Source organism: Borostomias antarcticus, assembly GCF_949987555.1.
Source record: "Borostomias antarcticus genome assembly, chromosome: 1".
Taxonomy (NCBI): domain Eukaryota; kingdom Metazoa; phylum Chordata; class Actinopteri; order Stomiiformes; family Stomiidae; genus Borostomias; species Borostomias antarcticus.
In genome coordinates, this window is record NC_140234.1 from 28240862 (window position 1) to 28265175 (window position 24314).

The window sequence follows — 24314 nt, forward strand, 5'->3', positions numbered from 1 at the left end:
ATGATATGAAACAATATACTGGTCAATCTGACCAGAGATCAAATGAAAGTAAATCCGATCTACCAGTGCTTAAAGGACAATGCTCGTTTTTGACAACCTGGACCTTATTTACGACATATTATAAGACGTTTGACTCACCGAGATGACTTTGGTGTAGTTCGGAGGCATGTAGAAGAAATTTAAAATCCAGCGCGAGCCAGTATATCCATGTAATGGCGGTGGTCGGGGCACTTAGAATGCAGTTTCTAAAAATCTATTTTCTGCCGCGAAACGGTTGTTTTCATAAATCTGTCTTGATGAATCGCTAGTTGTGCTTACATAGAGCATAGGCCTGTTGTGGTTTTCACATGCCATGATCTTTAGAAACGTCTTTCGAAATGAAATAACTTCCTCACTTGCTCCAGCACTAATGCGCACAGCGCGCAATCGTTGCTCCAGCACGCTGTGCGCATGCGTGCTGGAGCAAGTGAGGAAGCTATTTCGTGTCTAAAGACGTTTCTAAAGATCATATTACAGAGGCATGTGAAATACCACAACAGGCTTATGCTCTATGTAAGCACAACTAGCGATTCATCAAGACAGATTGATGAAAACAACCGTTTCGCGGCAGAAAATAGATTTTTAGAAACTGCATTCTAAGTGCCCCGACCACCGCCATTACATGGATATACTGGCTCTCGCTGGATTTTAAATTTCTTCTACATGCCTCCGAACTACACCAAAGTGATCTCGGTGAGTCAAACGTCTTATAATATGTCGTAAATAAGGTCCAGGTTGTCAAAAACAAGCATTGTCCTTTAATATCAGTGCTTATTATAGTATTTCCCTGACATCATAAATATGATGCATTATTGTGCCTCGATTACAAAAAAATGTGCAGGGACTTGATACAAAAACAAATGCAGTATTACACCAGAATATCAGCATGATTTGTGCATATGTCAACAGTAATATTGTGATGATTGGGACTGCTCTGGTGATCATTAGTGCTCCAAGGACATTCTCTCCAGTTCGTCTATCCAGGCACAGGGACATTCCTCTTCAAAGTCCCTGTGGACAGAGACAGAGTGCAGAGAGCATGTTATCCACGTCCATGTTCAGAACCATGCAGTAGAAGAGGATGTGAGGAGGTGCATTATGTGAGGAGGTGCATGTGAGGAGGTGCATCATGTGAGGAGGTGCATGTGAGGTGGTACATCATGTGAGGAAGTGCATCATGTGAGGAGGTACATCATGTGAGGAGGTGCATCATGTGAGGAGGTGGATATGAAAGGTGATGATGATGGCGGCGCTACGCCCGACAGCAGCAAGCCACTCACTCCAATTCCTGGCGTTTCATGTTAATCTGTTCGTTTTACTGTGTCAAAGTATCTTGCAATCAAACCTGATCATTTACAGTTATGATCGGAGAGCGCTTTTTGACATCCGTGCCTCAATGGAGGAAAACCTCGTTTGGTGCGAGGATCAACAAACACAGGCGAATAACCACCTATTGCCTACCTTTGTTATTCCTTTCGGGCCCTGGAGTAACGTTAACTTTACTGACCGACGGATTCACCGGAGAGGTGGAGGTAGACGCCGAGGACATCGTGCGGGTAGAGCGGTGAAACTTTCTCGAAAGACAATCCATCTGTCACCCCCCATTCCCATCCAGCCCCGAACCCAGCGTTTGCCGGCAAGAACACCTACCTCGTCTGCGAGTGAAGTTACGGTTAAAGTCGGGCTTCTCAATGCCAGATCGGTTAAGGAGAAAACATCCGTTCTGTCTGAGTTTATTTCCAAACAACTGGAATTCTTCGCAATCACGGAATCATGGCAAGTCCCTGGGGATTATTCTTCTCTCAATGAACTGTGCCCAGCTGGCTGGAGTTACCACAGCAACCCAAGACGCGGAAAGACTGGAGGGGGCGTGGCCTTCATGGACAAGGACAAATACAGCTGTTCTGTGTTGAACTGCCTCACATACTCCAGTTTTGAAGCTCTTCTGGTAAAAGTGGGCATGTCTGACCCCCTCCTGGTTCTGACCATCTACCGCCCAACGGACAGCAAGTCTTTCAAGGAGAGTAAGAATTTTACAACTCAATTCTCAGACCTCCTCAGTGAAATCATTCCCAGCCATGACAGAGTGCTGATCTTGGGAGACTTCAACATCCACGTTGATAATCCCACAAGGAGCTTTGAGGGAGAATTTATGGACCTGATACTCTTTTGGTCTCACCCAACATGTTTCCGTCCCAACCCATAAAAAAGGTCACACCTTAGATCTTGTCCTCTCTGTCAATCTCCCTGTCAGCAATGTGGAAACCATGCCAGCCCATACTGACTGTGACCATTATGCTGTGGTGTTCCAATCCTCTCTGTCTCAGCCCTCCACTAACATCCAATGTCTGTCCTGCACGCCTCTCACGGTTTATCAGCGCCCAGACACCTGCTAAGTTTTCCTCTGCTTTTGCTGCCGCCCAAAACACCAGGGCAGGTGAGGTGCTGTCATCAGACCCAGGGGAGCTTATGTCCGTGTTCAACTCCACCTGCCGTTCTGTTCTGGACTCTATTGCCCCTCTCAAGATGAAAAAGCCCAAACCCAAGGCTGTGGTTTGGCTAAATGAGACCACCAGAGCAGAGAGGAGAGCATGGAGACAGGCTGAGCAGAGGTGGAAGAAAGATGGCCTGCAGGTCTCTCTCGAAATACTGAGGGACAGACAGAAGAGCTACCACAGGGTGGTTAAAGCAGTGAGAGCCAAGTACTTTAAATGCTCCGAACTCCAGAATTTTATTCAGAACCATCAATTCTGTTGTTTGCCCTCCTACTACTGCTATCCAGGATGCATCCCCTACAAAGTGTGATGCGTTTCTGTCCTTTTTCTCAGAAAAGGTCGACAACATCAGAAGAAACATCCCACCCTCCACCCGGGACCTAGCTGTTACTCTGAGATGCTCATCCACCTTCTCCGTGTTCAGCTCCATCTCCCTCTCATCCCTCTCCAAGATGGCCGCCGCCTTGAGACCAGCCACGTCCCCTCAGGACCCCGTCCCTGCCCCCCTCCTTAAGGAGGTTTTTGAGGCAGTTGGTCCTCACATCCTGTCCATCATCAACTGCTCCCTGGCCACAGGTATCGTTCCATCATGCCTAAAAGAAGCGGTGGTCCAGCCCCTTCTTAAGAAAGCCAGCCTAGATCCCACTATCCCCAGCAACTACAGACCCATCTCAAAATTACCATTTCTGTCAAAGCTGTTAGAAAAGGCTGTCCTCAGTCAGCTGCAGCCCTATCTCCAACACAACAACATACTGGAGAAATTTCAGTCCGGATTTAGGGCCGGCCACAGCACCGAGTCTGCCCTCTTGAAGGTGTTAAACGACCTACTCCTCATCGTTGACTCAGGGAAATGTGCTCGCTGGTTCTCCTGGACCTCATTGCAGCATTTGATACTATAGATCACACCATCCTCTTCGACCGCCTCCAACAGGGGGTTGGCATCACCAACACAGCCCTGTCCTGGTTCAAGTCCTACCTCAACAACAGGACCTTTTCAGTGAATATAGCCAACCATTCATCCTGCCGTGTCAACCTCACCTGCGGGGTCCCTCAGGGCTCAATACTGGGTCCCATCCTTTTCTCCATCTACATGCTGTCCCTCAGCCAAGTCATTCATCGCCATAGGATTTCCTTCCATTGCTACGCAGACGATACTCAAATCTATCTTCCACTCAGGGCAGACGATCCCTCTGGGCTGGACCGTCTGAAGGACTGCTTGCGGGACATAAAGGAGTGGATGTCATAAAACTTCCTGCAGCTCAATGACACCAAGATTGAAATCCTTCTGATCGGCAACTCCACCTCGATCAGTCAGATCAGAAATAATCTAGGAAGTTTGTCCACCCTTGAAAAATCCCACGTCAGAAACCTTGGGGTCATATTTGACATAGACCTCAAGTTTGACAAGCAAGTGAGATCTGTGGTGCAATCCTGTTTTTTCCAACTGCGCACAGTATCCAAAATCAAGTCCTTCCTCTCCTCCAGCGACCTACGGAGGGTCGTACTAATGCTCATCTTCTCCAGACTGGACTATTGTAATGCCCTCTATGCTGGAGTCACCGACAAGACCATCCACAGCATGCAGCTAGTCCAAAATGCCGCTGCCAGGCTGGTGACAGGCACTAAGATGAGGGAACACATTTCTCCTGTCCTCTCCTCCCTTCACTGGCTCCCAGTGAAGCGCAGAGTGAAATTCAAGATCCTCACGTATGTTTTCAAAGCCCTCAATGGTCTCGCCCCAGCTTACATCAAAGATCTCCTGGACCAACCTACCAGCTTCAGGCCTGGTCGCCGGCTCAGATCTGACAACCAGATGACCCTGAAGGTCCCACGGTCAAAACTTGTCTCAAAGGGAGACCGTGCATTCTCAGTGATGGCACCTGGGCTATGGAACAAGCTTCCTCTGAACAACAAGTCCGCCACCACCCTGGACTCTTTTAGAGCACAGCTTAAAACTCACCTCTTTGTCACAGAGGATCTATAATTTATGTCCTTGTCTTGTGTCTTAAATGTAGTTTCATTTTGTGTCTCTGCAGTCCTGTGTTTTTGTTTGTCTCTCTTTGTACCCGGGCTGCGCCCCGGGCTGATGTAACAGTTGGTTGGGGGGCGCATTATAAATAAAAATAACATAACATAACATATGAGGAGGTGCATCATGTGAGAAGGTGCAGCATGTGAGGAGGTGCATCATGTGAGAAGGTGCATCATGTGGGGAGGTACATCATGTGAGGTGCATCATGTGAGGAGGTGGATATGAGGAGGTGCATCATGTGAGGAGGTGCATCATGAGGAGGTACATCATGTGAGGAGGTGCATCATGTGAGGAGGTGCATCATGTGAGGAGGTGGATGTGAGGAGGTGCATTATGTGAGGAGGTGGATATGAGGAGGTGCATCATGTGAGGAGGTGCCTCATATCAGGAGGTGCATCTGAGGAGGTGCATCATGTGAGGAGGCCCATGTGAGGAGCTCTCAGAGGCGATGCGATCGTTTCCACCTCCGGAGCCCCGGCCGGCAGGGTGACTTACGTGTCCTCGCCATCGGAGCGCGGCTCCAGCCTGTCTCTCTCTTCTCCTGCCTCCTCCTCCAACTCAGGTCCGTCCGGGTCGTCCCCCGCAGCCCGGGAGAGTGGTCCCACCAGCGGGTTGTCACCTGGGACAGGAAGCCCAGGGGCGAGCGGTGACACACGGGTTCTGCAGCGATCCCGCCCCAACGAACTGGGGATGACCAGTTCGCTGAAATGCCACCAAGTCCGGCTGCGTGGCGTTCCCAATGCGGTTAGGTTTTTGGGGCCTATCTTTACCAAACCTGGGGCCCATCTTTACCAGACCTGGGGCCTATCTTTACCAGACCTGGGGCCTATCTTTACCAAACCTGGGGTTATCTTTACCAGACCTGGGGCCTATCTTTACCAGACATGGGGCCTATCTTTACCAGACCTGGGGCCTATCTTAACCAGACCTGGCCTATCTTTACCAGACCTGGGGCCTAACTTTACCAGACATGGGGCCTATCTTTACCAGACCTGGGGCCTATATTTACCAGACCTGGGGTCTATCTTTACCAGACCTGGCCTATCTTTACCAGACCTGGGGCCTATCTTTACCAGACCTGGGGCCTATCTTTACCAGACCTGGGGCCTATCTTTACCAGACATGGGGCCTATCTTTACCAGACCTGGGGCCTATCTTTACCAGACCTGGGGCCTATCTTTACCGGAGCTCTGTGGGGAGCCGGTTCTGGGACGCCTCTGGAAATGTACTGCAACGCATCTGGTGGAATCACAAGCATTGCCGACGAATCAATGGGAAACACTGCACTAAAGCCATTATACTGTATTAATGATCAACGTGTTCAACGTTTATTATCAGAGTAACGTGTGACAGAGACAAGCGTCCATCGCCCCCACCGGCGGACTGACCTTCCCGGTGTATGGAGAAGGTCCTGAAGGCCTGGCTGAGCGGGGCCTTCTCCAGCAGACTCAGGAGCCTCTCTGGGGGCCCCCTGTCCCAGCACCTCCTCTGTCTGCTCTGCGGGGGCCCGGCACAGCTCGCCTCCTCTACAGGGACGGAGGAGGGGTGGGAGGGGTTACAGAAGATCCTTCCTCCAGCCTCCTTCTTTAGACATCTTGTGCATGCGATCTGACGTCAGAAGGGCGGGGCGCCCGTGGCGGTGTGTGATGTCACGGCTGTATCTGCAGGGAGGGGGGGGGGGGGGGGGGGCGTCCTGCGGTTTCAACGCTACCACGGCTCTGGGGAAAAAACTCTCTTTCAGTCTATCAGTGCCAAAACCAACAGACTGAAAGACAGTTTTTTCCCCCAGAGCCGTGATCACCCTGAATGCCAACTTGCACTAATCAACCCCCCCAACACACACACTGTGCAATAAGTAACTACTGGATATTACACACACATGATCTGGATCCTCCACCAAACCAGTTGACCCATTCCTCAAATCATATATCCTTGAAAGACTTGGGTATGTACTGTACAGTGAGATGAGTTTCTCTGATAGCCCTTTTCCACCAAAGGAACTCTGGTTCGTGAACCGGTTCGTTTCAAAATTCCTGGAACCTTGGTTCTGTCCAGAGACCAGGCCCGCGTTTAGACCAGTTTTGAGCCGAACCGTTGTACGTCAGCCCACGCCCATGATGTCGTCACGGTTCGCACTCAAAAACCTACTATTTTGTGGTGCCGGTTCGGAACCAGCTTTCAGGTTCCCAAACTCATTTATTTTTGGTCGAAATGCTCGGAACCATTCAAAATTAGGTTCGCGAACCGGCACCGAACCGGTTCCCTCTTGGTGGAAAAGGCCTATGAGTGTACTGTAGGTCTATGTGCTGGTCTGAATGTAAGTCTATATTAGTCTGAATGTAGGTCTCTGGATGTAGGTCTGTACGGTCAATGTAAGTATATATGTACTAGTCAATATTCCCATTGTAGATTTATATGTGCCAGTCTGAACGTAGGTCTGCTTCTTAGTCTGAATGTAGGTTTATACAGTATGTGTTAGTCTATGGTAGTCTGAATGGAAGTATATGTTAATCTGAATGTAGGTGTATGTTAGTCTGAATGTAGGTCTATATTGGTCTGAATGTAGGTCTATACTAGTCTGAATGTAGGTCTATACTAGTCTGAATGTAGGTCTATGTTAGTCTGAACATAGGTGTATGTGTGTTAGTCTGAATGTAGGTCTATATGTGTTAGTCTGAATGTAGGTCTATATGTGCTAGTCTGAATGTAGGTATAAATGTGTTAGTCTGAATGTAGGTCTATACTAGTCTGAATGTAGATCTATATGTGCTAGTCTGAATGTAGGTCTATATGTGCTGGTCTGAATGTAGGTCTATACTAGTCTGAATGTAGGTCTATATGTGCTAGTCTGAATGTAGGTCTATATGTGCTAGTCTGAATGTAGGCCTATATGTGCTAGTCTGAATGTAGGTCTATATGTGCTAGTCTGAATGTAGGTCTATATGTGCTAGTCTGAATGTAGGTCTATATGTGCTAGTCTGAATGTAGGTCTATACTAGTCTGAATGTAGGTCTATATGTGCTAGTCTGAATGTAGGTCTATACTAGTCTGAATGTTGTCTATATGTGCTAGTCTGAATGTAGGTCTATACTAGTCTGAATGTAGGTCTATATGTGCTAGTCTGAATGTAGGTCTATACTAGTCTGAATGTAGGTCTATATGTGCTAGTCTGAATGTAGGTCTATACTAGTCTGAATGTAGGTCTATACTAGTCTGAATGTAGGTCTATATGTGCTAGTCTGAATGTAGGTCTATATGTGCTAGTCTGAATGTAGGTCTATACTAGTCTGAATGTAGGTCTATACTAGTCTGAATGTAGGTCTGTGTGTTCTGGTCTCTAACCCTGCTACTGACCCTGAGAGGTTGATTCGGTCATTAGGCTCTTCTGTCCTAACATGGCAGCCACCTTCTGCCCCTCCTCCCTCCTCCATCTCTTCTTCTGCCCCTCCTCCCTCCTCCATCTCTTCTCCTGCCCCTCCCCTTCCTCCTCCTCTTTCAACTCCTGAAAACAAAGCGATGTGATGGTCAGTGAAAAACAGCTGTTTGTCCGTGCTCTGTTCACACAGGCCCTCATTCACCAAACGATCGTATGGTCATTTCCACGCACAGCTTGGCATTCATCGATTTGGACTTGAGCGGAGGTCATTTGGACTTAAGGGTGCTCTGTTCGGTTTACTGCACTTTTTGTAAAAAAAATAAATAAAGAATCCAATATATGCAAGGGGAGTCATAACTATCTGTACAGAAAATATAGCCAACGGTGTAGTGCCTGTGGAGCAAATGCAGAATTTATTTTTATTATATGCGAAGTCGGCCCGAAATGAGCTACCATAGTAACCGACCCACACTTTCAGTGAACTCGCTTTCTGGAACGGGTTTGAGATGTCTCTCTTCCTGGAAGGGAAAACCCAGGCTTTCCCTCATTTGAGGGTTAACAAAGTCAGGATTTCCACTAAACCCGCTTTCTGGAATACCCCCCAGGGCAGAGTCACCTAGCTAACCCATCCCTGACCCATAGGCCCTGCCCCCACCAGGCTAACCCCTCCCTGACCCATAGGCCCTGCCCCCACCAGGCTAACCCCTCCCTGACCCACAGGCCCTGCCCCCACCAGGCTAACCCCTCCCTGACCCACAGAGAGCCAGCATCAGGAGCCTGCGTAACCACACAGTCCATGGAGGGCAGGTATCTCATACCCACCCACTCACCGCGGAGGGATCCACCCACTCACCGTGGAGGGACCCACCCACTCACTGGGAGCCTGCGTACCCACCCACTCACTGCGGAGGGCAGGTATCTCATACCCACCCACTCACCGTGGAGGGCAGGTATCTCATACCCACCCACTCACCGTGGAGGGCAGGTATCTCATACCCACCCACTCACCGCGGAGGGCAGGTATCTCATACCCACCCACTCACCGCGGAGGGCAGGTATCTCATACCCACCCACTCACCGTGGAGGGCAGGTATCTCATACCCACCCACTCACCGCGGAGGGCAGTTGTCTCTGCAGGAGTCTGGATACGCGATGGGAGGTGAGGATGGTGTGCAGCGACGGACGGTCCTTAGGGTTGGTCTTGAACATGTGCTTGACCAGATAGTGCAGCTCATAGGGCAGGTGCTGAGGTAAGGGGGGGTAGGCCCCCCTACACACCTTCAGGATCAGAGCCTTCCAGCTGGGGGCCTGGAACTGAGACAGGAGAACCGGAGAACCTACCTGGTGAGGATCCCTGGGAACACAAACCACACTGCAACAGCTGGGACTGAAGATACAGCAGATAATTCAACTCAGCTGAAGACACAAGACCCTTCAGTTCACTCAACAATCGTTCACTGTAAATTTCGGTGGATAAAGATGTCAGGGAAGGTACTGTATACAATAATAGAGCAACAATATTTAGCAAGAGGCCTTCAGCCAGGCGTGCGGGGGGGGTTACCGGGTGTCGCAGGGTGCAGAGCTCGTACAGGACACAGCCCAGGGACCACACATCGCTGCAACACACACACGACACACCATTTCTCGTGTTATCCAGGCAGGAGAAATACAAACATGTCGGAAACATCAGAAATCTGAATCAGAAATCACACTCACACAGCTCCCAGAGTTAAACGTATTTCACATTCAGAGGAACAATGCCAACCAACTCTTTATCAGTCTTGGAAAACGGATGGATGAAAATCCTTTTGTGATGTCACCAAGCGTCATGAATCATGGATGAATTACATGTGGGAGAACTCGGATGACCTCACCTCTTATTGTTGTAAGGCTTATTGTCCCATATCTCAGGGGACACGTAGTATGGAGTCCCAACATATGTGTGGGCGTGTGCCCTGGCACTGAAAAATATAATAATAAAGCATGACTACAATCATGTTAAAAGGAAAACTCTAAAATGACAAAAGCAATACAAATGTTATCAGAGACTCCTAGCTGCTGATCCTCTTTCTGTACCTCTTCAGAACACACGCTGAGCCAAAGTCCCCGAGCTTGACTGCCCCATTGTCTGTGAGAAAGATGTTCTAGGAGAGGATTGGAGAGGAAAATGATGAACAGCATTTTAATGAAAAATGTCTGCCAACCATGGGACAACAAACTTGATTACTTCAGCTCACGCTGATTTTTTCTGATCAGCATTTTCAGTTAGCTTATTTTCTCCAACAACAGGCCTACCAAGTCCATTGATTTTCAAAATTAATTAGGAAGTAAACCAAAAAATCTGAATGCACTTTACTCTAAGATTACACAGCTCACCTGAACAACATGCTCTCTTTAAGCAACTAATTCAGTGTTATTGCTGGACACACACTGAGAGTGTCTGTTTACCTTGGACTTGAGATCCCGGTGTAAAACCCTTCTGTCATGGATGTACTTGGCACCAGCACACATCTGAGCGAACCACTTCAGAATCTGACACAAACCCAGAAATAGGACCCCCGTCAGATAGTACGTATAGTCTCCTTATTGAAATGTTATCATCAACAGGATAAAGTCCTTGAGATGTTCCAGAGAAAACGAAGTGAGATACAAAAAAAAATGACAGGAATAGAAAAATAGAAAAAATAAAATCAAAGAACAGCCCTACCACATGAACAGAAGTAAACAAAATACAACAAGGAGCGGTGGTTGACGGAGCTCTGAGCGTGAGACCAGGGGCTGGGATCCTGGGGGGGTCAGTGGGGACATGTCCCCCCCAATATTTGAGATCATGAAAATTGTCCCCCCCCCCAATATTTAGATTGGGGTAGTGGCATTCAAATGACCATACAGCCACATAGGAAGATGTCCCCCCCAAAAATTACTCTTGCAAAATTTCTATGTAAATGTCCCCCCCCCCCCAAGTTGGATACAGATCCCCGCCACTGCATGAGATGACCAGTCAGAGGGCTGGTAGGTAGACATGTGATCAGGGCCAGGAAGTGGTCGTACCGTGTCCTCAGAGAATAAGGTGCTTTTCTGGAGCTGAATGCGCTGGAGCAGGTCTCCTCCAACGCAGTACTCCATCACTATATACAGATGGCCCCCTGCTGGAGGCAGACACACACACACAGTCTCTGTATTTCAACTAATAGTGGATCCCTTATTGAGAGAGTTTCAGTCTGTAAATATCTAGGTATATGGATTGATGAGAAACTCATTTTAAAACCCACATAGATAAGCTTGTCAACAAACTCAGGCAAAAAAAATGGTAATCTCCACATAAATAAATATAATTTTCCTCTGAAGCTGTTTTTATCTCGGTTTTTGTCTGTGGTTGATTATGGTGATGTTATCTATAGGCAAGCCTCTGCTTCTACTCTTAAGGCCTTAGATGCTGTTTACCACTCCGCCATCAGATTTATTACTGGAGATCCCTACAGCACTCATCATTGGATTCTGAATGCTTATGTTGGATGGTCTTCCCTTTACCAGAGATGTAGTCTCTCTCCAGACTCAAACATTACATTGAATCGCTGCCCTCCGCATAATACATAATAGACTCTGTGCCACTTCGCTGCACAAACTGGTATTCTGATGGCATATCGACGGTTCAAAATTGAAATTGTGACGCTATCCCAGGTTAGATGGGCGGGGCATGTGTGGGAACGCCTGATTGCATTACTGATTGGTGTCGCAGGGATTCCTGCTAAACCAATGAGTTGACAGGATTTGAGCACCAGATTTTTCAGTGTCCCAGACCCATAGAGAGATCTGCAGCATGCAGTAAAGTAGTTAGCATAGCTTAGGTAGTGTATCAGCGAAATAACTTTTAGACATCCCAAGAGTTCCAACCGAATTGGGTAATCTGCATTTTGGTTTCATGGGCTTTAGGTTTTATGCCTGGAACTCACTTCAGATTACTGGATCCTTTAGTTCCCCTCGGCCATTTTAAATCATTACTTTATGATCATTTTATTTCTGTACTTTTTTATGTGAGTACTTTTGGTATCCTTACTTACGTGTTCATAACATTTCATGTTTTAAAGGTCACAGCTTATGCTGTTTTTCAACAACTTAATCGGTCTCTGGGGTCCCAAAAAAGTAAAATGTAATGTCCTTTGCAGACAATATCTCAGTTTTCACCCATGTGGATGATTTTTATCCTGTATCATTTATTTGGTGCATTGCATACTTTTACTTACTCAACATCACTGTAAATGAGGATCGTACCTCAGTTGATCTTCGAGTTTAAATAAAGGTTTAAAAACACACACACAAGCTCAGTGTTCATCGGCCCTGGACTTTGCTCAAACATGACAGGACTTGATCCAAACCTAAGCCTTAGTTCATGCGGCGACAGTATGGCACTATCAAGATTGATGTAGCCTAGTTCTACTGTGAAATGACAAGAACCTTCAAAAGAGTCCCAGAAGGCAACAATATTGGGGTGCTTCATACTGGACAGAAGTACGGCTTCTCTTCTCGAATTCTCCATTTTGAACTGAGTCTGAAAATAAATGCAGCAATGAAAAATGTCTGAATGTGAGTAGTACCAAATAGACAAAGACAGAACTACTATAGTGTTATGGTCAGGGAGTACAACACCACCTACCTTTGGCAGTTGAATCTCCTTCATGACGTAGTTGTTGTGGCTGCGTTTGGACTGGACCAATAAAGCCCTGCCGAAAGAGCCTTCACCAATCACACTACCAAGGATATACCCATCCATGGCAGTTCACAAAGACCTGTAAAGAAGAATAACATGGGACGTATCCATATACTCCACACACTAAACAGATATAGCGTATAACACTAGCTAGACACTTCAAATTGGCGGGCTGCCTTGCAGTCACAGAGGCTGTCACCAGACATAGACTACAATAACGTTTGCTATCATTGGACAGGACTGTAGCCTAGATGTGAACAGCCAGCTATAGCTAGCTAATACAGCAAGGTGCTATACAATTCATTTATACAATATCATATTGATGAAATCTGCTAGTAAAGGTGAAATTGCCTGATCACTTGAATGAGCAAATGTAGCCGACAGGACAGAAACGCGTCGCAGCTTCTTTCTACAGGTCCAAGCCCACATTCACTCGTGTGCTCTTTGTCCCAAGCTGTTTCCGTGTTATTGAATGACGTAGGCACAACGTGTCCTGACTCCTGTCAACAAACCGAGGTGAGCTAGTCGGCCTCTAGATGGCAGTAGAGCACAATACGAGTTTAGAATGGATTTTATCATAGCTCAGTGATCCTAAAAGTAGGCCTACTTAGAGGTTTTGTACATTTGCACATTTTAATTTCTCTTGATCAGTCTTTATTCGTTACTCAGACAGTGATCAATAACACTTTTGATATGAGAAACCACAGGCTAAGGCTAATTCTATGCAATTGCAAACCAGTAGTGAAGAGGCTAATTCTATTGCACAACATAAGTAGATTTCACTGGGACTAATTTTGAGACTAATCTCTTTTTGCATCTTAAATGTACTCAATAAACTCATAGTCTTCTCACTGAGCATTAGGCTACAGTCAGAGCCTGTCACCTCTCAGCTTCCATCAGCAAAGTTTTGCTCAGAATACATCAGATAAAGTCTGTAATTTTGCAGCTGACACATTTGACCAAGCAGTACAAATACTCACCTGAAGATAGAAGTTTAATCTATCAATAGGCCTATCGGTGAATGTCTTGTAGCCTATGGCTGACTGGCTGACTGACTGACTGACTGGCTGACTGACTGACTGACTGACTGACTGACTGACTGACTGACTGACTGACTGACTGACTCACTGACTGACTGACTGACTGACTGACTGACTGACTGACTGACTGGCTGACTGACTGGCTGACTGACTGATGAGAGGACATTAAGGCTTTCACCTTGTGGCTATGGCAGCAGCCATGAAAGTGAGAGTGTATAGACTCAGCCCACAGTCTGGCCAGGATGTGAGGAGGCTGTGTGGCGTCTGCAGCTGTGTTTGTTCAGGGATCTGTCTGTAATCCCAGGAAGCCTGCCCCTGTAGAGGCTCCAGCACCACCCAGCCCTCCACAGATACGCAGAGGGCCGATCTACTGTATCTGTCTGTGGACTCTCGATCAAGGACCAGGCTACTTGCATTAAATGCGCAAGGGCTTCGAAATTCATTCTCTGAATGCTAGACTCCTCATACCATTTCCTGTGACATTTTGAAATACATTCTATACCAAATCTCAGATAGAGGTATTCGAAGATGTGCAGAATAGAGGCACTCATTATCATACAACCAAGAAGAGCAATTAGCCTACATAAGTTGTGTGTGTTGGGAGGGGGTATGGATTGCTACTATAAATACCCTCTACAGAGGCCAATTTCACACATGGTGGATGGCATGTGTTGAGCGCTGGGTAAACTGATCTTTTGGGAGAAGAAACTAGAACAATATTCAACACTTACTTCTTATGATCATTCTCATTAACTGACAGGTAACCAGTGCAGGGGTTTTAAAACTGGTGTGATGTGAACCCTCCTTCTGGTCGTTGTAAGAACACGTGCTGCAGCATTTTGAATCAATAGGAGTTGACTAATTGCTTTTTTGGTAGACCAGACAGGAGAGCGTTGCAATAGTCCAACCTGCTAGTAATAAAAGCATGGAGGCCTACTGTATTAGTCTTTCATCATCAGTCTGGGAGTGGAAAGGTTTCACTTTGGCAATGTTTCTTACTGATACAATTAGGTCCTTGTCACATTCTTTATGTGGGCCTCAAGGCTAAGATCAGATCTTATCCTAGCTGTGAGGTTCATATGAAGAATGTGACAAGGACCTCATTTTATCAGTCCAGCACCACACATACGTTTCTTACCTGGCATTTCGTATTCAGTGACAGTGTTTCTAAGTGCACCAATAGTCTCTCTCTTTTTCACCAATGATCAATACTTCTGTTTTGTCCTAGTTTAACTGGAGGAGGTTCTGTGACAGCCACACATTTATGTCAGCAAAACATTCTGTCAGATGGTCAGTTCAATTGTAGTCAGGGGGCGTCATAGTAATGTAGAGCTGGGTGTCATCAGCATAGATATGGTAACTAATGTTGTTCCTTCTCATGCCATTGCGTAGGGGTAACATGTACAGACTGAAAAGTAAGGGCCCTAGAATTGATCCTTGTGGGACCCCACATGTCATGTCAGTGTTTTTTGAACTGTGGTCACCAAGGGTGACGAAAAACTCTAGGACAGTTAAATAGCGTCCTGAACTAGTCGAGAACTGGCCTAGTTCTCAAGTCTTCTTGAGAACAAGTCTTCTTGAGAACTGGGTCATATTATGGTCTACCATGTCAAACGCTGCACTCAGCGTTTGACACAGTAGACCAGTCTACTCCATAGTCAAGGTGCTGTATATCTCTTAAACTTATGTGTATTATTTTATCAAAGAATGTATCAATCACAGCAATAGAATACACTCTTAGAAAAGATGTGTTATTTTAACACATCCGTGTGTTAAGGACAATATAGCTTAACACCCGTGTGTTTGGTTAAGGACAATACAACAAGACGTGTTGCTTTTAACACATCTGTTCTAAGAGTGTATTTTCTCAACTCAGATATCTTCAATCTAGTGCTGCAGCCTGTGTTGACTGTCGTCCTTCTTTATAGATGTTTCTAGAATGAAGACAGTCACAGATCCTCTCTCCAGTCTCTCTGACTGTTGATATTAGAGGTGTCTCATGTACTCTACAATATACTAGATTTTGGACTGTTGTCAACTGGCAAATTGTCAAGCCAGTTTCAAAGAGCAATTAGAAATACATTTGATTCCATCAAACATTAGCCAACCTCAGAGAGTCTCTCTTTCCCTGGGGCATAGAGAAGAGGGAGATGTGGGTAAGTTCACTGCTTAATTTGCTTTTTTTTATTCATGTTTGGTGCATATTTTTATACAGATTAATTGGGTTTTCCCCTGACAGATTTTCTCTGATACATTTTTTCTTAGATTTTCATTTGGAGATGATAAGACGATGCTTTTATTCAGAGGCAGGATGAAAATGTATACGATCAAATCAAAACAGTCTCAGTTTCCCTTGATATGCTATTCATCATGTATTTTAATGTAACTAGTGCAGCGAGAGGCTCATTTTAATTATTTGGGGTCTGGCAGCTTACTCAGCCCCCGGCCCCTCTTGTATTGACAATATTCTTCTTCCAGGCCATGGTCAAACCCTACAACCCCCCTCCCCCCCGACCACTACGCTCTGCTACTTCGGGGCAATTGGCTGCCCCATCACTCCGGGGCCCCTGCTGTCGATCGACACGGTCACTGCACTTTTCTGCCCTGGCCCCACAGTGGTGGAATGAACTGCCTACTGATGCTGAGTTGCTGCCCATCTTTTGCTACAGTCTCAAACCCCAACTCTTCAAGAAGTGCTTGCTGGATCCTTCCTCTTAAGCACCTATTTATTGTACTGTATTTATACTTTGCTACTCTTGCACCTTCAAAATGTGTAAGGCCTACTGCAAACAGTATGAAAAATGACAACATTGTCATGACATGGTAGATGTAGGTGTAGAATTTTATCTCAAAAAAAGATTTTTTTTGAATTATGTCCTCATTCTGTCCCCTCAAACTATTGCTGTAAAAACAAGAAATACACTACCCACAATCCTATAGTGCAACAGCGACCTATCATTCCATGGTAACAGCGAGCTCCACCAATCAGAGACGTCACTATTACCCCACCCAAAATGGCTGATCCTAGGACTACCATATATATATATATATATATATAGATAGATAGATAGATAGATAGATAGATAGATAGATAGATAGATAGATAGATAGATAGATAGATAGATAGATAGATAGATAGATAGACTCTGCTACCTCACTCCGAGGCCCCTGCGGTCGATCGACACGGTCACGGCTCTTCATCACATGCCTCATGTTTGATTTAAGTTTGTTTGAGGACTTTTTTTGTAGAACCCAAGACGTTTTATTAGAAGGCCAAGTAAAGGCCAACCTGCCAGCTTCTCACTTGGCAGGTAACTCAACAAGAACATGACCTTCTCTTGGTGTCTGGTTGTAAGTTCAATCCCCGGGTGATGCAGAACAAACATGCTAATGCCTAATCATGCATTGTACTGTGTGGATTTCAGACACATGATTTGAAAGAAATTTTTAATTTAAAATGTTTTAAATAATTAGGGAAGAATTTTTACAGCTCACTTATCTGGCCCCTGGGTGATACTGTTTTTTTGCTTCCCTCTGGAATATGTAGGGGTGGGTCGTATGCCCACCTCCCTTGTTCTCTGTAAAGCGCATTGTGTGGCCTCTGGGTATGAAATCGTTATACAAATAAAGCTTTGATTGATTGATTGATTGATTGATTAAATAATTAGGGTCCGGGCAGAGACCTTCATGTATTTGTCATTGGTCTCCTCTTCCTCTTCTTCCTCCTTCTTCATCTTCCTCTGCAAAATGCCCGGCGCAGCAGCCACAATGATAATAATAATAATAATAATAGGAAGAAGAAGAAGAAGAAGTGAAGAAATAAATAACAATACTTAATATTATTTATTAATCATCACCATCAATTATCATCATCATCATCATCATCATGTAAGTAACTAGAACAGCCACTTCAAGGCCAATCTTAACCTGAACATTTGAACTAGAAAAAACTTGTTCTGACTCTGTCCAGCATGGCTGAACCAGGTATACTAGCACTGTGAGATGATGAGCATCGTATTGTAGCCCTGCCTATAGGACCTCTGCCTATAGGACCTCTCACAGTATTGAAGCCCTGCCTATAGGACCTCTGCCTATAGGACCTCTCACCGTATTGTAGCCCTGCCTATAGGACCTCTCACCGTATTGAAGCCCTGCCTATAGGACCTCTCACAGTATTGAAGCCCTGCCTATAGGACCACTGCCTATTGGACCTCTCACAGTATTGAAGCCCTGCCTATAGGACCTCTGCCTATAGGACCTCTCACAGTATTGAAGCCCTGCCTATAGGACCTCTGCCTATAGGACCTCTCACAGTATTGAAGCCCTGCCTATAGGACCTCTGCCTATAGGACCTCTCACAGTATTGAAGCCCTGCCTATAGGACCTCTGCCTATTGGACCTCTCACAGTATTGAAGCCCTGCCTATAGGACCTCTCACAGTATTGAAGCCCTGCCTATAGGACCTCTGCCTATAGGACCTCTCACAGTATTGAAGCCCTGCCTATAGGACCTCTCACAGTATTGAAGCCCTGCCTATATGACCTCTGCCTATAGGACCTCTCACAGTATTGAGGCCCTGCCTATAGGACCTTTCACAGTATTGAAGCCCTGCCTATAGGACCTCTGCCTATAGGACCTCTCACAGTATTGAAGCCCTGCCTATAGGACCTCTGCCTATTGGACCTCACAGTATTGAAGCCCTGCCTATAGGACCTCTCACAGTATTGAAGCCCTGCCTATAGGACCTCTGCCTATAGGACCTCTCACAGTATTGAAGCCCTGCCTATAGGACCTCTCACAGTATTGAAGCCCTGCCTATAGGACCTCTGCCTATAGGACCTCTCACCGTATTGAAGCCCTGCCTATAGGACCTCTGCCTATAGGACCTCTCACCGTATTGAAGCCCTGCCTATAGGACCTCTGCCTATTGGAGTTCTCGCAGTATTGAAGCCCTGCCTATAGGACCTCTGCCTATTGGAGTTCTCGCAGTATTGAATATCCATGTCAGCCTCTTCTTCTTAACCCCAATGTGTCAGGCGGGCTGACGAGGCATCTGTCTGATGCTCTTTAACAATCGCTGGGGACATCAATCGACACAGAAGATCAGAGGGAGGAAAGTACAAAGGAGAAAGAGAGAGAGGCTGAGAGACAGTGGGAGGGAGAAAGAGAGGGAGAGGGGGAGAGAGAAAGAGAGAGAAAGAGGGAGAGAGGGAAAAAGAGAGCGGGAGAGAGAGGGATTTCCCAAGAGAGGGAGGTGGGAGGTACGATCATAAGGAGTTGCTTTGTTTTGAGGGGTGGGAGACTGTTCTTCACTAATGAGCACATCCACAGCTGCTGCACGGTATACCTGCTAACATGGTAAACCTGGTCCTGTTCAAACTCATACATGTGATGACAAGATGGGAGAGACAAATGAGAAGTATATGCAACATCAACGCAGCACTAAAAATAGTTGGGATAGCATAAACATTTAAAGACCCTATACTATACAGTATACAGTGTATCGTATAGAGCCTTTACATTTTAATGCTATCCCAACTATTTTTAGTGCTGCGTGGATGTTGCATACACATCTCATTTGTCTCTCCCATCTTGTCATCACATGTGTGAAACCCTCTACTTATTCTCCAGCACAGCTCCTAGTGGCCAGGGGCAGAGCGACCTGATCACTATTGACCTTCCCTATTCACTACTGACCTTTCCTGATCACTACTGACCTTCTCTGTTCACTACTGACCTTTCCTGATCACTACTGACCTTCTCTGTTCACTACTGACCTTTCCTGATCACTACTGACATTCCCTATTCACTACTGACCTTCCCTATTCACTACTGACCTTTCCTGATCACTACTGACCTTCTCTGTTCACTACTGACCTTTTCTGGTCACTACTGACCTTCTCTGTTCACTACTGACCTTTCCTGATCACTACTGACCTTCTCTGTTCACTACTGACCTTCCCTGGTCACTACTGACATTCCTTATTCACTACTGACCTTCCCTGATCACTACTGGCCTTCTCTGTTCACTACTGACCATCTCTGATCACTACTGACCTTCCTCTGCTCTATGACATAACTCTACGGTACGAATGATGAATTGAAAGCAATACCAAGATAAACATTTATTTACACAGAGAAATAACAAAGAAAAAACATTTGAAATGTGTATACAGAATGTTTGCTAATATGATCAAATATACATTATCATACATAAAGCAAATAGTATATGTTTAAAATAAACTACGATGAGGCTTCTGGGATTTGAAAGGGCCTGTGTTGGGTCACTGGACATGATGAGGTTACTGCATTTTCGGACGCTTCTTAAGGCAGGGATGAGCCATGACCAGAAAACAGACACACTTAACAATAACAATGAAGCTATATCACGTGTCTCTTTGTCGAAGGGCACCCTATCACTACAACAACAACCAAATTCATGGAAGAAGGAAAGCACTACTCTAACAAGACAATGGCCGCGTTTCCCGAAACCTTGTTAGCGCTAAGAAGCTCTTTGAGTCTTCTCCCGAAACAAGCAAACGGGAGCCTTAAGAAGACTCAAAGAGCTTCTTAGCGCTAAGAAGGTTTCAGGAAACCTGGCCAATTACTGTACATGACAATTATACAAATAGGATTGGTCCATATATTTTCCCACTTAAGAACAACTGCAGAGATATCATATTGGTGAAACGATGGTTGTGTAGTGCATTGGAGAGTCTTTGCGGTGGTCAGATGAAGAGGCTGGTGGTGAGCAGAGCACTGCCAGGTGCCTTTGCTGTGCTGTGTTCTGTCCTGTGCTCTACTGGTGTCAATCCACTCACAGACACAGCTTCCTCCCTTTGCTGTGTAGTCAAGACCAGGTACTCCTCCTCCTGCTGCTGCTTCTCCTCCTGGACCTCCCTGCTCCTCCTCCACCCCCCTAGGCCCAGCCCGGGCTTGTCAGTAGGGGTACTGCTGCTGCTCCTCCTCCTGGTCCTCCCTGCTCCTCCTCCACCCCCCTAGGCCCAGCCCGGGCTGGTCAGTAGGGGTACTGCTTCTGCTTCTTCCCAGAGAAGCAGGCCAGCCAGGTGCAAAGCAACATGGCAGTCGCGGCGCCAGCTCCGGTGCAGTAGTACGCCCATCCCACCTGGCACGAACCTGGAGAACCAACACACACACAGACACACACACAGGAACCAGAGTTACTGTTAGAACATCTCACAGGATGGTCACGTGGCCATGGCTGCAGATGCAGAACACAGTTCTGCAAGATCATGTGTTCATCATTAATTTCCTCTGATCTGTCTGACATTTGTGTTTAAGAGCTTTCCCTCCCCTGTGTGAGATTGGCTCAGCCTTGCAGAAACACACGCACAACACATTGTTTAGACTCTTCTGAAAACAGACCGCATGTCTGACAGACACAACTAACAAGTGAGTGACGAATGTACTCAGCAGGGAACAGAATTCTCACATACAAGCCTCTCTCTTCCACATCCTAACCCAAAGAGATTTGAACACTGCTGTGACAATCATTAGGGCTTTAAGAGGCAAAAGCAATAGACCTTTCCTATTGAGGAGGTAAGTTCCGCCCCCCTAGTTACTGTTGCTATGCCCCACAAGCTTTGGAGCAAGCTAATTAAATGTCCATTGAACAGCACATACCTGATGATACATAAATATAAGTTATTTGCCAAATGCCACTACTTTATCTAAGAGAGTTCTACAGAAAGGCCTGAACTATTTTACACAAGGATATATCCATGAGATTTGGGTTTCAGATGGAGCAGGTGACAACATACGAGTTGATGCTCGGTGCAGAAGGTCTCCTCACAAACTCCAGATTGAAATTCATCAGGACAAAATGGTGGAGTCTAACTGCATATGTAAAGCAGGGTGAGTAAGTTAGTAGCATCTATTCTTAGAAAATAAGCCTGAGAGAATGATCTGTTAACTACTAGCTATGGGCTAATTAGCTACTGTAGCCTACATCAAGCACCTAGCTAGCGCTACTAGCTTCGTGGCTGTTTGTGTTGGCGCTGCTGTAAACTGATGTGTGGAGGGGAGTGTGGAGTATCGTACAGCTTGTTTTCTTATAACATTAAGGAACAGCAGTCTTCAGGATGGTTTGTATGTTTTAAGAACCATGTTCCTCCATTTTAAGATGGTTTAAGAACTATTTTCCTCAAACTAATGTCTAATCTATGAACACAACGCGGGACAAGCTTTGTTTGTAGGACATCAGAGGCGTGGTCTTAAGAAATCAGGCAACCTTATTGGTTATTATTCTCAGTGTGATTCACAGGTCGGAAAGGGCTATAATCATTTTTACCCCAATATGTTGAGTACAGCTTAGTGATAGTTTACGGCATCTGACCATCTGCAGAGAGCGTCTGAAACAAACTTAAAATAAAATGACCTTCTACTCAAAAGCCACCTTCAACTATATTGACACATTGTGCATACAACACAATGCAATTACACAACTGACTGACACAAGTTGGTTTTGAGATTGCAACCAGGTGTGAACATGATGAAGACATGGAACGGGTTATGTGTTTTGGTTGAGAGCGTGTGACGTCTAACTTACCCAGTTCAAACTGATCCGAGCTGTTGTTGCAAGTCTGTCGGACCTCCTCACTGTCCCAGCCCAGGGGATAGAGGGCGCAGCCGGACCCAATCAGCAGTCCTGACAACACAGATGAGGGGGTGGTTGATCACACGGTGTATCACTCAGTATAGAACCAACATTTCAGGTTTCAGGGGCGCAGCGTCAGGTTTCAGGGGCGCAGTGTCAGGTTTCAGGGGCGAGGTGATAGGTTTCAGGGGCGAGGTCGCCCACTTTGATTACACCCCTGCGACCGTAGTTCTAGTATCTTAAGATACTCAGCTATCAGGGTGGGCGTGTCTTTTTTACACTGTATTTTACTAGATGTCTTATTTTTATCTTTATTGTGTTTTATCTTCCATCTTATTTTCCTGCTTTTTGTTTATTTTAAGTTTATTTTTATGGGAAGCACTCCGTGCATGTACATTCTCTGTTGTAGAGCACTTTGAGCTGCTTTTTTTTATATGAAATGTGCTATACAAATAAAGTTATATTATTATTATTATCAGACCACCAATAAACCGATTCATCCCTATACCGTTACATAACCATCTCAACCTAACCCTCTCCTGGTAAGTGGCTCCCCCCCAAAGTACCCCCCCCCCCCCCCCCCCCCACCAACACTGTCTTATGACACCTAGTCTGGAAAAAAGGACTTATCCACATGCTAACACAGCTAGAGAGAGAGCTGGAGAGAGGGAGACCGACATTGACTAATGGGTTATGGATATAATAATACACTGAATCCAGGTAAGTGTCCAACAAAGCTGTTTTTCCAGAGGTGTGTAGTGGGGTTCCCAGCACTGTAATCCTGCATTTACCAGACCGTCTCCATCAGCCTTCACACTGAGCATCTTCAGGCACCTCCAGTGCAACATCGATTCAGTGTAATTCACTGCCATTTGATGTGGAGGGATCTGGGGCCTGTGGCTGGAAGGGCACAGCTACAGGATACAGCTAGACAAATTACCCACTAGGCGGATCATTCAAGTATATCTACGGCCTGTGTAGAAGGCTAGTTCCCATGAATGCAGAGACCGGTCAAACCCTAACGCTAACCCTAAACATAAGCCTTACCCCACCCCAACCCTATACCTAAGCCTAACCTTAACCTTAAACCTAACCCTAAACCTAACCTTAACTTAATCCTAAACTTAAAGGATAATGTTCGTTTTTGACAACCTGGACCTTATTTACGGCATATTATAAGACGTTTGACTCACCAAGATAACTTTGGTGTAATTCGGAGGCCTATAGAAGAAATTTAAAATCCAGCGCGAGCCAAGTATATCCATGTAATGGCGGCGGACGGGGCACTGAGAATGCAGCTTCTAAAAAATCTATTTTCTGCCGCGAAACGGTTGTTTTCATCAATCTGTTTTTGTGAATCGCTAGTTGTGCTTACATAGAGCATAGGCTTGTTGTGGTTTTCACATGCCTCTGTAATATGATCTTTAGAAACATCTTTAGAAACAAAATATAGCTTCCCCACTTGCTCCAGCACGCATGCGCACAGCGCGCAGACTGGCTATTCTCCGTCTGTAGGCTACACTCGCGACTCACAGGGAGGTGCGGGAGGGAGGTGGGGGGCAGATGAGACAGAGGGAGAGAGGTGTGGGGGAGGGGAGGTGAGGGGGAGGGAGAGGTGTGGGGGAGGGGAGGTGAGGGGGAGGGAGAGGTGTGGGGGAGGGGAGGTGAGGGAGGGATGTGGGGTTCCACCCGGTTCAGTCTCATTACTGCGCAGGATCAGAAAGGATAGAACAGTCCTTTCTTTCCTCTCTCCTACAGTAGCATCACCAGAGATAGCTAGGCCAGGATACATAATGTATTCATGATGAATATTAAAACAAAAAATAATAATTCTCTTTTAAGTGTTGGGTATCGCAGAGAGATCCTGCAGCTTTTAATCTTCACAAGTTTCCTTGCAGCACAGAGGGTGAAACAAAAGCTAGACTAGGAGGGATGATGTCTTCCCAAGTGATCTTGTTTAAGAAACTAAACTAGGACTTTGACATTTTACTAAAATAAGTATGGATG

At 46.0% G+C, this 24314-nt stretch overlaps 2 protein-coding genes across 2 annotated transcripts in view; both read right to left on the minus strand.

Annotated features, from left to right (window-relative positions):
* Positions 1 to 675: 675 nt before the first annotated feature.
* On the minus strand, positions 676 to 12726 carry nek3 (NIMA related kinase 3). Its single transcript, XM_084461590.1, has 12 exons — positions 12597 to 12726; positions 12398 to 12491; positions 10994 to 11091; positions 10391 to 10474; positions 10019 to 10086; positions 9817 to 9903; positions 9504 to 9558; positions 9056 to 9256; positions 7921 to 8068; positions 5955 to 6092; positions 5062 to 5185; positions 676 to 1050 (listed from the first exon to the last, which is right to left on the minus strand). The coding sequence occupies exons 1-12, from the start codon at positions 12711 to 12713 to the stop codon at positions 984 to 986; spliced, it is 1281 nt and encodes a 426-aa protein (XP_084317716.1). The 5' UTR covers positions 12714 to 12726; the 3' UTR covers positions 676 to 983.
* A 7982-nt stretch (positions 12727 to 20708) lies between these two features.
* LOC311316482 (LHFPL tetraspan subfamily member 6 protein) overlaps positions 20709 to 24314 on the minus strand; it is a gene marked incomplete at both ends in the record, with an annotated part of 37279 nt that continues 33673 nt past the window's right edge. Inside the window, 2 exons of the mRNA XM_084447344.1 lie at positions 20709 to 20827; positions 22260 to 22358. Of these exons, the coding sequence (XP_084303470.1) occupies positions 20709 to 20827; positions 22260 to 22358 (218 nt within the window). The remainder of the gene's footprint in view (positions 20828 to 22259; positions 22359 to 24314) is intronic.